General features: G+C 46.3%; 1 protein-coding gene across 1 annotated transcript in view; it reads right to left on the reverse strand.

Annotated features, from left to right (window-relative positions):
* LOC105888167 (zinc finger protein 480-like) overlaps nucleotides 1-10054 on the reverse strand; it is a 55737-nt gene extending 45683 nt beyond the window's left edge. The window contains exons 1-2 of the mRNA XM_023507949.1: nucleotides 10025-10054; nucleotides 5017-5241 (exon numbers count right to left, since the gene is read on the reverse strand). Of these exons, the coding sequence (XP_023363717.1) occupies nucleotides 5017-5031 (15 nt within the window). The 5' untranslated portion in view covers nucleotides 5032-5241; nucleotides 10025-10054. The remainder of the gene's footprint in view (nucleotides 1-5016; nucleotides 5242-10024) is intronic.
* Nucleotides 10055-12094: the final 2040 nt, after the last annotated feature.

Below are 12094 nucleotides of genomic sequence, written 5' to 3' on the forward strand. Positions count from 1 at the left end.
AATGTCAATTGTCCCTGAAATGAGAAACATGTTTCACCAAAGAGGGATGGAAAGAAATCCCCTCTTCACAGAAAACCAGAAGAGCAATGAAAAAATTGATGTGACTGAAAGATCCACATTAATATACTTTTCAGCTTGCTATGTGGTGTACTCTACTTTTCCTTGAGCAGTTGTGACATTCTCGAAATTAGTGTGGATCTTGCTGTTGTGGACATTACAAGAGAAACAAGTATGACATTAACAGGCTTCTATCTGTTCTTTAGAGGTATTAGATCTGTTTGACACACCAAACTAGAAAATTCAGTGTCCCCCCAACTAGAAAATGACTGTTGTCTTGAGGATCACTGTGTGTACAGTGGCTCTAGAAAGATCAGAATCTAAAAAGTGGTACAATGACAGCAAGAGCCATGTCAGAAGCTATTGAACAGTCCCCACGTGAGAATGATGACTGTGAACAGTTGGACTACCTGCTATACTAACAACAGCCCATAAGAGAAAGATCTCTTTCCATCTTACTGAGGAGAGAACCGTGTCTCAGACACTGTAGGAAAAACCTTCCTTGGGGTCACTGGACTAAAAAGAGCAGAGTAAACCTTGACCCCAGATGACTGGGTATTAGCATGGGACCTACTGGGTCAAACCCTTAAGAAGCAGACCAGCTTCAGAGGTAAACTGACAGAGAAGTACCTCATTTAGAAAAATTGAAGGCTCGGCGCCTGTGGCTCAAGCGGCTAAGGCGCCAGCCACATACACCTGAGCTAGTGGGTTCGAATCCAGCCTGGGCCCACCAAACAACAATGATGGCTGCAACCAAAAAATAGCTGGGCATTGTAGTGGACACCTGTAGTCCCAGCTACTTGGGAGGCAGAAACAGGATACTTGCTTGAGCCCAGGAGTTGGAGGTTGCTGTGAGCTGTGATGCCACAGCAGTCTACCCAGGGCAACAGCTTGAGGTTCTGTCTCAAAAAAAAGAAAAAAAGAAAAATTGAAACAAGTTCAAGGGTGAGAACATGCAACTGCATAAAAGGTCATGATATGCACGCACGCGCGCGCGCGCACACACACACACACACACACACATACCTATGCTGGTTATGTGTTAGCAGTGTTACTGATGTCAACTCATTAACATGATAGAAGAGGGGGTTACCCAGTGCCTGTCAACCTCCCTGCACTGTATTGAGTGGTCTTCTGAGGGTGGAGGGCCTAAACTCCCACATGGAGTTGAGCCAGTACCAGGACCAGCACTTCCAGGGTGACAGTGGAGGCTACGAAAAACTACACGAGAAAAACTTTTTCAGGGCCTGGTGTGGTACGTCATGTTTGTAATCCTAGCACTCTGGGAGACCAGGGCAGCGGGATACCTTGAGCTCATGGGTTTCAGACTAGCTTGAGCAAGAAGATTCATCTCTAATAAAAATAGAATAACTATCTGGGCATGGTTGCAAACCTGTGTAGTTCCAGTGACTCAGGAGGATGATGCAAGAGAAGAACTTGAGCCCAGGGGTTTGAGGTTGATGTGAGCTATGATATCATGCCATGCTACCCAGGGCCAAAGAGTAGATAGGGTATGTCTCACATACATACAGAAAAAAAATGAATGAAAAGAAAAACTGAACGTTGTTGGAAAAATTTCTTTGTACATAACTGAAAAACAATTTTATGAACTCTTCAGCCAATGCAGTGACATAAAGAAAAGTATTGCGGGTTTGAATAAAATGAAAAGAACAGTACCTAAACTCTGCTTTGTGGAATATTATTCAAGAGCATTTGCAGAAAATTCCATGTTGTACATGAGTGGAACCGGTGTCTATGACAAGATCATTCCCACAGAGTGGGGTGCAGGCTTTAAGGAGGGCAGGCAGTAGGGTTGTGGGCCATTTGGGGGCCAGGTATGAAAAGAAGTATCAGTTGGCAGAGGGGGCTACAGTGAACTGGCAGAAACCAGTGAGTGAGAACTCTGAAAAACTCCTGCGGCCTGTTGAATTTAGTAGAGAAAATTATCCACGTTCATCCAAGCAGCTTATTTTCACCAAGCTTTTATCAGTATTTGTACTGTGCCTGAAGCAAGGACAGAATCCCAAGAGAATGCCTTGAATCCTAGTCTTAGAATCTTGGCTATACAGGGCCAGGTGCGATGGCTCATGCCTATAATTTTAGCAATTTCAGAGGCTGAGGCTGGTGGATGGCCTGAGCTCACATTTGGAGACCAGCCTGAGCTAGAGGGAGGACACATCTCTAAAATTAGCCAGGCATTGTGGTGGGTGCCTGTAGTCTGGAGGTGCCTGTAGCTACTCCAGAGGATGAGGCAAGGAATGAGTTAAGCCCAAGACTTTGAGGTTGCTGTGAGCTTTGACACCATGGCACTCTACTGAAAGTAACATAGTGAGCGTCTGTCTCAAAAAAATAAAAATAAAAAATTGGACCTCCTTAACAAAAAGAACCCCATAAATATGTAAAATAAGTAAAAGTCCATGGAAAACATTCAAGAGAAAATTCCAATGGTCAAAAAACATAAAATTTATGTAAAATGATGATGTGCCTTTGATGACCCATGCCCACATTCACACACATCACTCATACACACTCACACATGTATACACAGATACACTGAAATAACCTGGTGCTCTTTGCAAAAACAGTTCTCTGCTGAGCACTGAGCCAGGGGATTTCAAGGATAATAAGTCCCATAGGAAGAGTTTCTCACCCCTTCTTCAGAACCTGCTTCCCTTCCAATGAAACCCACTCCCACACTTTAGCAGGAAGATCTGGGGTGGACTGAACTTCCCTCAGGGCACAGATGAAAACCCAGAAGGAGCACAGCCCCCTCACTTCTCTGTGAATCTCAGCGCTCACAAATGCAAGACATTGTGCCTTAGTTTTCAATGCTGGATACAGAATCACCTAGAACCCCCTTATCCACAGAGAATATTTTCATGAACACAGGGAATCTGTGTATATGAACCATATGTGCTATGTAAGTTGAAAGAACAGTAAAATAATTTTGAGAAGACCAAAAAAATAGGCAGCTTGCCAAATGATATGAATATATGACACATATGATCTGCCAACATGTGATCTTGAACAGGGGATCAGTGGATACTACTGAGGCTTATGTAGTATGTAAGTTGATGTAACAGAGACATAGTTTTTATTTATTTATTTATTTTTGAGACAGAGCCTCAAGCTGTCACCCTGGGTAGAGTGCCAGGCCATTCTCTGTCGGCAACCTCCAACTCCTGGGCTCAAGTGATTCTCCTGCCTCCGCATCCCAAGTAGCTGGGACTACAGGCGCTCGCCATAACGCATGGCTATTTTTTGGTTTCAGCCATCATTGTTGTTTGGTGGACCTGAGCTGGATTCGAAACCACTACTTCAGGTGTATGTGGCTGGTGTCTTAGCCGCTTGAGCCACAGGCACCAAGCCGTATTTTATTTTTTTATTGTATTGTTTTTAGAGAGAGTCTCAACCTGTTGCCCTGAGTAGAGTGCTGTGGCATGATAGTTCTCAGCAACCTCAAACTCTTGGGCTCAATCAATCCTCTTCCCTCAGTTTTTCTACTTTTAGCAGAGATGGGGTCAGACTTTTGCTCAGGCAAGTCTCAAACTTGTGAGCTCAAGTAATCCACCTGCCTCAGTCTCCCAGACTGCTAGGATTACAGGCGTTAGCCACCTCACCAGGCCAGAGACATAATTTTTCAAAGCAAGGACAGAAACTAGCATGCTAGATGCCACCAACATATTGCCACTTATATTATCTGTAAACATATGACCTGAAAGCTGCATGACAGAATATACAATGAAATAATCACTAAAGAATTTTCTCCAGCCATGCATGAGCCTCATGTCAGTAAACCCAAGAACGCAGAGGGGTTGTTGTGGGAGGATTATTTGAAGCCAGAAGTTCAATTCTAGCTTTGGCAACATTCAGGGAACTCCCTTTGTATACACAGTAAAAAGCAGCCAGGCGCAGGGATGCACAGCTGCACTCTTAGCTACGTGGATGGCTGGCATGGGAGGATGACTTGAGCACTGGAATTAGAAAGTGAAGCGAATTGTGACGGGACCACTGAACTTCTGTCTGAGTAACAGCGATCCTGTCTGTGAGAGGAAAAAAAGTCCCTACAGGAATAGCACAGCCTCTGTAGAAGGGATAGAAACACTGAGACTGACTGAACCAATCTACTGCATCTAGACATTTATCATGACTCCATATTTTAAAACAGATGATGGAATAAAACACTCTGTATCACTGATGTCTATCTGTCTATTCTATTCCTGATCATAAACAATTGAACATGAGAAACACAGTGATTCAGTCCTATAACTCAAAACATAGTAGAAAATCATTCAGAAAAGATGACCCTGAGGATGCCCTTTCCAGAAGGTAGCATGTTACCGCATGACTAAAGAGCTGGCAGTGCACCCAGATGTGGCCCCTGAATAGTCCCTCCTGCCCAATAGCACTGCTGCCACAGGGCTATATACCCTCTCTACACTAGGACTGGGGGTGAAGTCCTTCCCAGGACTGTGCCCAATGGAGCCTCTTCACAAGGTCATGTCACTGGGTCTCAGAGAGTTAGAATTAAAGTAGAGATGAGAAGAACTGAAGGAAGGGGGCGGTGCCTGTGGCTCACTGAGTAGAGTGCCGGCCCAATATACTGAGAGTGGCAGGTTCACACCCGGCCCTAGCTGAACTGCAACAAAAAAATAGCTGGGAATTGTGGCAGGCGCCTATAGTCCCAGCTACTCAGGAGAGTGAGGCAGGCGAATCACCTACGCTCAGGAGTTGGAGGTTCCTGTGAGCTGTGTGATGCCATGGTACTCTACCGAGGGCAATGGTGAGACTCTGTCTCTACAAAAAAAAAAAGAAAAAAAAGAACTGAAGGAAGGCATGGGGGAGTGGCAGCAAACATGTCACTCAGAATGTTCAGAGTCAGAGAAGATCAGCAAGTTCAATGCCCAGTTCTGAGAAAGGAGAAAGACACGGAAGAATCCACTGAGAGTATCACGGTACCTGAGCAATAGCCATTACTGATTCCTCTTCCCCCTGATCTGGGTTTCTTCCTGATCCAACACGAATGTTTAAAAGTCAATCCTGATCATAAAAAAACAAGGTGTTGAACGGAGAACAGCACACTGTCTTTCTGTGCCAGGATCCCATGCAGAGGCAAGACTTCCCACTTAAGAAGATGGTTCTCTTCTGTCCATAACATCAGGGGGATGCAGGGACAATACACTCCTACAGGATGATGAACAAGTGATTATCTGATCCCTCCATCAGACTCACCCCTGTCCTGGTGACTTCCCTACACTTGCTGTAGTACTGGGGAGCTGGGCTGCTCTGAGCTCCCTCCAGGGCACAGCCCCAAACCATAGGCAGAGCATAGGCCCTTACTGCTCTGTGATCACAGGCTCAGCTCAGCCCTCAGCCATGGAGGACACAGACCCTTTGTGTTTAGTGCTGGACATGGACTGGACACACCTGGTGACTGGAACCATTACTGAAGGTGGTTCCCAACCGGACTATGTAAATGGCAAGGAGACAGGAGAGAAGGGTTTGAGAAATGCCTCAACACTCTAATGTAAGACCAGTCTTGACCTCCACTCAGAGAGCCAAGGCCAGGACTCCTCTCTCCTTCTCATGCTGTTCTCTCCTTGGATACTTGTTGTCACTTGTATCTGGACTTGGAAACGAGATGGACCATTAAGAAAAAGTTAGATGGACCAATGTCTGGTGTGGTGTGGGTGAAGAGGTGCCTGAAATATTGAATGGGGGACAGAAGCCCTCTGTGAGAAGCTGATACCAGCACAAAGACATGAGGAAAGAAGGGCACACGTTACCTGTAGCTCAGGGAGGAGACTTCTAGAAAGAGAGACATCCATTGTAAACACCCTGAGGCAGGAGCAACCTGGGGAAAAGCAGGAGGACCATGTGGCTGGAGTAGAGCCAGTGAAATGTGGCCAGAGAGCCAGGGGGAGCCGAGCACGGAGGGCCCTGGCCAGCACATTTATTTCTCCTATGTTTCGAGCAAAGTTTCAAAACCTAATTGTCTATCTGTTTTAAGTAAACATGTACTTTTTTTTTTTGCTTTAATAGAAGAATGCACTGGTTCAGCGCATGTGGCTCAAGGAGTAGGGGTGGGTTCAAACCCGACCCTGGCCAAAAACGACAAAAAAAAAAAAAAAAAAGAATGCACTGAACAAATTGTTGACTGATCACAAGTTAAGTCATCTTTGCACTTGCATTAGCTACTGCAATTTTTAAAACATAGGGTAATTTAGGATATTGTAAAACTTTCCTGGTTTTGTCACCAGAAAAATAACCAGTGGCATGGGATTGCTTCTGGTTAAAATTACCAGTCAACAATTTATTAAGATATAAGTCTTATCCAGGCACGGCGGTTCACACCTACAATCCTAGAACATTGAGAGGCTCAGACAGTTGCTAGAGCTCAGGAGTTTGAGACCAGCCTGAGCAAGAGTGAGACCCCGTCTCTACTAAAAATAAAAAAATTAGCCAGGTATAGTGGGAGGCATCTAAAGTCCCAAGTCCTCAGAAGGCTGAAGCAAAAGGGTAACTTGTGCCCAAGAGTGTGAGTTTTCTGTGAGCTATGATGATGCAATGATGTCACTACACTCTACCTAGGGCAAAAGAGTAAAACTCTGCCTCAAAAAGAAAATGGCGTGTTGTCTTATATACTGTGAGAGTGAGTGCACAGTATGAGAAAATTTTGCTTTGGGGCCATGGTGTTTCCTTATGTCAAGATAGCTCAAGAGACATGTGAGTGATAATGTTTCTCTATGTCCCAGGTTCAAAACTAGCATAAGTACAACTCAAGAGGCAGTTACCATGTTCAATATATGAGATGAAGTTCCATGAACCCCAGGAAGCACAGGGTCGTCCTGCTCTGAGATGTGAGGACCACAGGAGAACATGTTACTCACAGCAGAGAAAGCCCCCTTTGCACACATGAAGGTAGAGATGCCTGCTAGTTGGCACCACAAAGAGGTAAGGACACAACTGGACACATTCCAGATTTCAGGAGACAGGGCTGCAGGGCAAATGGAGACATATCACAGCAGTTTACACCACAAGAAGAGATGTGAGGAAAGGCAGGGCGTGGACAGAGATGACAAGAGATTCAAGGAGGAAATCCTGGGCTAGGCACGGTGTCTCATACCTATAAGCCTAGCACTCTGGGAGGTTGAGGCAGAAGGATCCCTTGAGCTCAGGAGTTCCAGACCAGCCAGAACAATAGTGACACCCCATCTCTACTGAAGCTATAAAAAGCCAGATGTACTGGGGACCTCCAGTCCCAGCTACTGAGCCTAAGAGTTTGAAATTGGGTGAGCTATGATGATTCCAGGGCACTTTACCCAGGCCAACAGAGACTCAGACTCAAAAAATTAAAAAAAAAAATTGAAAATAAAATAAAACTAAAAATTGATGAAGCCATGCAGGGAGAATGCCAGGCAACCCAGAGTCTCTGAGTGGGACTGTCAGTGGTATACAATCTCAGGGCTAGCAATAATACCCAGGAGCAGGGACAGACTGTCCCCTGTCACTACTGAGTAGAGATTCCAGGCCCTCTGAAATGGAGGTTGGGTTGTTAGGAAATGTCTTCCCTTTAATATTTGAAATGAAAAAACTACTCAAACTGAACACAGAATATTTTCTATCTAGTCACTAATGTGTGTATGATTTCCCACAGTAACTACTTCTCTGGGGGACTCCCAGCTGGGTGCCCCATAATCTAACTCAATTTTGACAGTACAGACATGTGTGGGGTAGCCTTGTGGCGATGATACCTACACAGGTGATCTGATCTCATGTCCAGGTAGACAGCGTGATAGCCAAGTTACCTTATGGACACCCTATGGATGTCTGAAGGAGAACTGCAGGTTAATGAGGGGTACCCCACACGTTAGTGACCAGACATGATATATTCCGTGTTGAGTGCTCATTCATGAAAAGACTGTGAAAGTAGGACTCATACTGTCCCACTCCCTACCCTAGATCAGGAAAAGGGAAGAGAGTGTCCCACAACTGAATGGGCCAACTCTCGCACTCTGGCTGAAACTATGCTACAAGTGGAGAGTAACCTGGGAGGCCCGGAATTATTTCATGTACCAGAATTACTGATAGGAGTTGTGTAATTCTCAATTCCATTTATATATTTGTAGCAAATGCTAAACATATTAAATGACAAATAGGAAAACACTGTGTAACAACTTAGTCATCAGACACAATCACTTGAACACTTATCTGGGCTCATTTCCTTGTGTTTCCCCCTCCTACAAATCTCTCATCCTCACCTCTCCCCCCTGCTATTGCTTTTCTCTTCTCCTCTGTGTGTCCCCCTGGGCTTCTGTTCCTCATTCTATTGTCCTCTCTCCTGCTCTTTGCCCCCTACTTCCCTTTATTCCTTCTTTGACTCATTCTGCTCTATCCTGCAAATGAGTGTCACTTTTCCACCTCTTTGTCCCTAATATTTTGACTGTCCCAATGTCACCTGTCTGTCCACATCTTTCTTCCCCATCTCGGCTCCCCCTCTCCTCTATTATATTTTCTCTTTCTTGTCACACCCCATCTCTTCTCTCTCCCATTCAGCTTTGGTTCCTTCTCTGTGTCCTTGTCACCAGGTGCCCCTCCTGGGATCCCACCAGCAGGCTGCTCTGTCTGCCCTGACTCCCAATCATTCCTACTCTCCCAGGACTCTCTGTATGAGGCACCTCTCCATTTGTTGCCAGTTGCCCCATGTTTCTTTCCTTCATCTGTCAGGGGAGCAAGGTTTTCTAGAAGTTACTTTAGGGACTTTCCCCCCCTGGTGGTGCTTAGCTCTCTGACAAGCTGGTTAGAATTCCAAAAGCAGAGCAAGCATAGGCCACTCCAATTGGAACATAAGGCATTCCATCCTGGCTGTTCAGTGACCTCTCTTGAAACCACCAACTTGTTTAGGTACCCAGCTAAAAGGAAGGGGCGGAACTGGGGTTCTCAAAGGTTCTGAGGCAGGGCCTAAGCCTTAAAAGAACAGAATGGCCTCAGCAGGAAGCCAGCTGGAACCTTATAAGGCAACACTTACTAATACTCAAAAGTAACACTCTCCCCCCTCCTACCCTACCTAAAACTTTTCAAAGGTGAGCACTCTTGCCCTTCCAGGCTGAGGCCTATTGAATCTCAGCCGGCCTTCACTCAGATGCCAAATAAACTTTAGCTAATGGTCTAAATTCGGGTTTGGGACTTGATTGGCTGGACTGCTACCTTACACCTTTGGCTTTCACACTCACACGTCCTTGCAAATCCCTCCCACATCCCCTGCTGGGCAGTGTTCACGGGGCTCCCTCACTCTTCCTCTGTAAGTTTTCCCATCTCTACTCTCCTGCTCTTCGTGTCCCATACTCCACACAGTCATAAGTAAGGACTAAAAATAACATGCTCACTGAAGAGCGCACAAATATTAGGGATGAAAGGACATTCAGTGTCACATTACAAACCCTGGTTATCTCTCCCCAGACTTTACTTTGAGGAAGTGGGGACTGAGGGTTGTCCTGGGCAGCTGAACCCGCCAAGGACAATAGGGAGGTGGAGATGAGGGGACGGATTAGGGCAGAGGTGGGGTCTGCAGACTCCAGCACTGGGGACAGGACCAGGCTCCTCGAAGACCAGGGATGCGGCGCTGCACTCCACGGGCGACTCAGGCGCGGCCTCGGGAGCCAGGAAGGACGTGAACACCTCCGTGGGTGAGCACTTTAGGGGGTGCCGAGGGAGTACAGTGTCCCTCAGGGGTTCTATGGAGGGTGCGGTGCACAAGGCGGTGTCTCCCCGGCCCTGTGAGTGGAGCCCGGGGACAGGACCTGCGTCAGGGCGACTCAGCTTACAAGGAGGCAACTCTCGCTGGAACGTGAATTCGGTCAGGGCGGAAGGAGCCGCGCGGGGATTTAAGGTATCTACGGCCCTGATCCCGGACATAAATGGGTTGGGGATTGCGAAGCGAACACCTAATCGGAAAAGGGAAACTCACCAGCCACCGGTCGCCTCCTTTCCACACCAGCCGCTTCCGGGTTTGTGGGGAACCTGAGCGCGCCGGGGAGGCGGGGTTGGGGCGGAGCCTGGTGGTGGGCGGGACAGGATTGGGGGCGGAGCCTATGCTTCCCGAGGTCTCGCTCCCCTGGTGCCCATTTTCTCGGCTTTCTTTGACCAAACCTATTACGAGGCAGGAGCAACTCAGGGTTAGGGAACTAGAATCTGGCTGGAAGAGTCAACATCCTCTGGTAATGAAATCCAGGAATGTTCCTGCAATTAAAATTAAGTTCTGATGCTCGGCGCCCATACCACAGTGAATACGGCTCAGGTCACAGGCACCGAGGCTGGAGGGTTAGAACCCCGTCCTGGCTAGCTAAGCAACAATGACAACTGCAACAAAACAACAGTGGGCTTTGTGGTGGGCGCCTGTAGTCCCAGCTACGTGTGAGGCTGAGGCAAGAGAATCGCCTAAGCCCAAGAGTAACCCTAACCCTAAATTGATGTGAGCTGTGACGCCATGTACCCTACAGAGGGTGACACAGTGACACTCTGTCTCAAAATAAATAAATAAAAATCAGTTCTGCAATTATGTGGAACACCCCAGGAATGTGCAAGTGAGGCAACCTACAATGGGAATTGCAAAACCCTCCCTGGGCTGAATGTGCAGTTTCATGTTCAGGCCCAACAGAACACAATAGAAATCCTTTCTGTTTCAATTCCACCTTCACAGTGGAGAGAGAATGTCAAGCCTGAGCTGATGATGACAGACTTTCAGAGGGGCAATCCCCAGGGTGTGGAGGCCTCAGGCCAGTTTAATATGGTCACCAGGGCAGGTTTGAAAAAAGCAATAACTCTTGAATAGAGATGGAAATTATGTAAGCGTTCTTCACAGTGGTTATTCTCTTACACTCTTGAGATTATGTACTTTTAAAATAAACTTTGTTGGCCTCGTAGTGGGCTCATGTCAATATGTTCTAAATTCACGTAAATTCACATGAACGCAAGTTTATTATGAAAGGAATTAGAAAATGCACTTGATTTAAAATTTGTTATATATATTAACATATACATTTTTTTTGTTTTTCTTTTTGAGACAGAGTCTGAAGCTGTCACCCTGTATAGAGTGCCGTGGGGGTCATAACTCATAGCAACCTCCTCCTCGTGGGGCTCAAGTGATCCTCTTGGGTCACGCACCTGCTCAGGGTGATCTGCAACTGTGAGCTCAGGCAACGCACCTGCCTCACCCTCCCAGAGTGCTAGGATTACAGGCATGAGCCACCACGATGGCACCCTTGCTTTTTTTTCTTGAGGGAGTCTTACTTGTCACCCTGGGTAGAGTGCCTGTCTTGTCATAACTCACAGCCACCTGAAACTGGTGGGTTCAAGAGATCCTCTTGCCTCAGCTTCCCAAGTAACTGGGACTGCAGGTACCCTCCAAAGTGGCTGAGTAGGTTTTCAGCAGAGACATAGTCTCAGACTTGCTCATGCTGGTCTTTAACGTCTGAGCTCAAGTATCCACCTGTCTTTGCCTCCCAGAGTGTTAGGATTACAGGCGTCAGCCACCATACCCAGCTAAGTTGCTATATATTTTAGGTCTTTTCTTTGTTTTCTCTTAAATGATCTTTGTGCCTCAGCTTTAGAGGGACCTAGGATTGTAAGTGTGCACCACCACATCCAACTTGAAAGTATCATATGCAAATGCGTTTATTATGTAATTTCTTTTTTTGTGAATTAATTTTGGATGAAATCAAATCTACTGGATGCCAGTATGCCTGGCACAACCACAAAAACATTTTCCTTTGCTCAAAGGCATTACTCTGAATTCAAATACCAGTCAGGGGAAGGTGGCACAATGGCCTTTAGGGATTCAGCAATAGAGATTATCTCCTTGTTCCAAAGTCAAGGTCTAGGGGATTTTCCCTCTGATTAGTTTTCATTTTCCTCTGCAGATGTCCACACATGTGATTTCCAAGCATCTGATCTTAGAGAAGGCCCATATTAAGAAATTACAATTCACAGGCAGCACCTATGGCTCAGTGAGTAGGGCACCCAGCTCCATATACCAAGG

This window comes from Otolemur garnettii, unplaced genomic scaffold (genome assembly GCF_000181295.1).
Source record: "Otolemur garnettii isolate 467f Iridium unplaced genomic scaffold, OtoGar3 scaffold00212, whole genome shotgun sequence".
Lineage (NCBI taxonomy): Eukaryota > Metazoa > Chordata > Mammalia > Primates > Galagidae > Otolemur > Otolemur garnettii.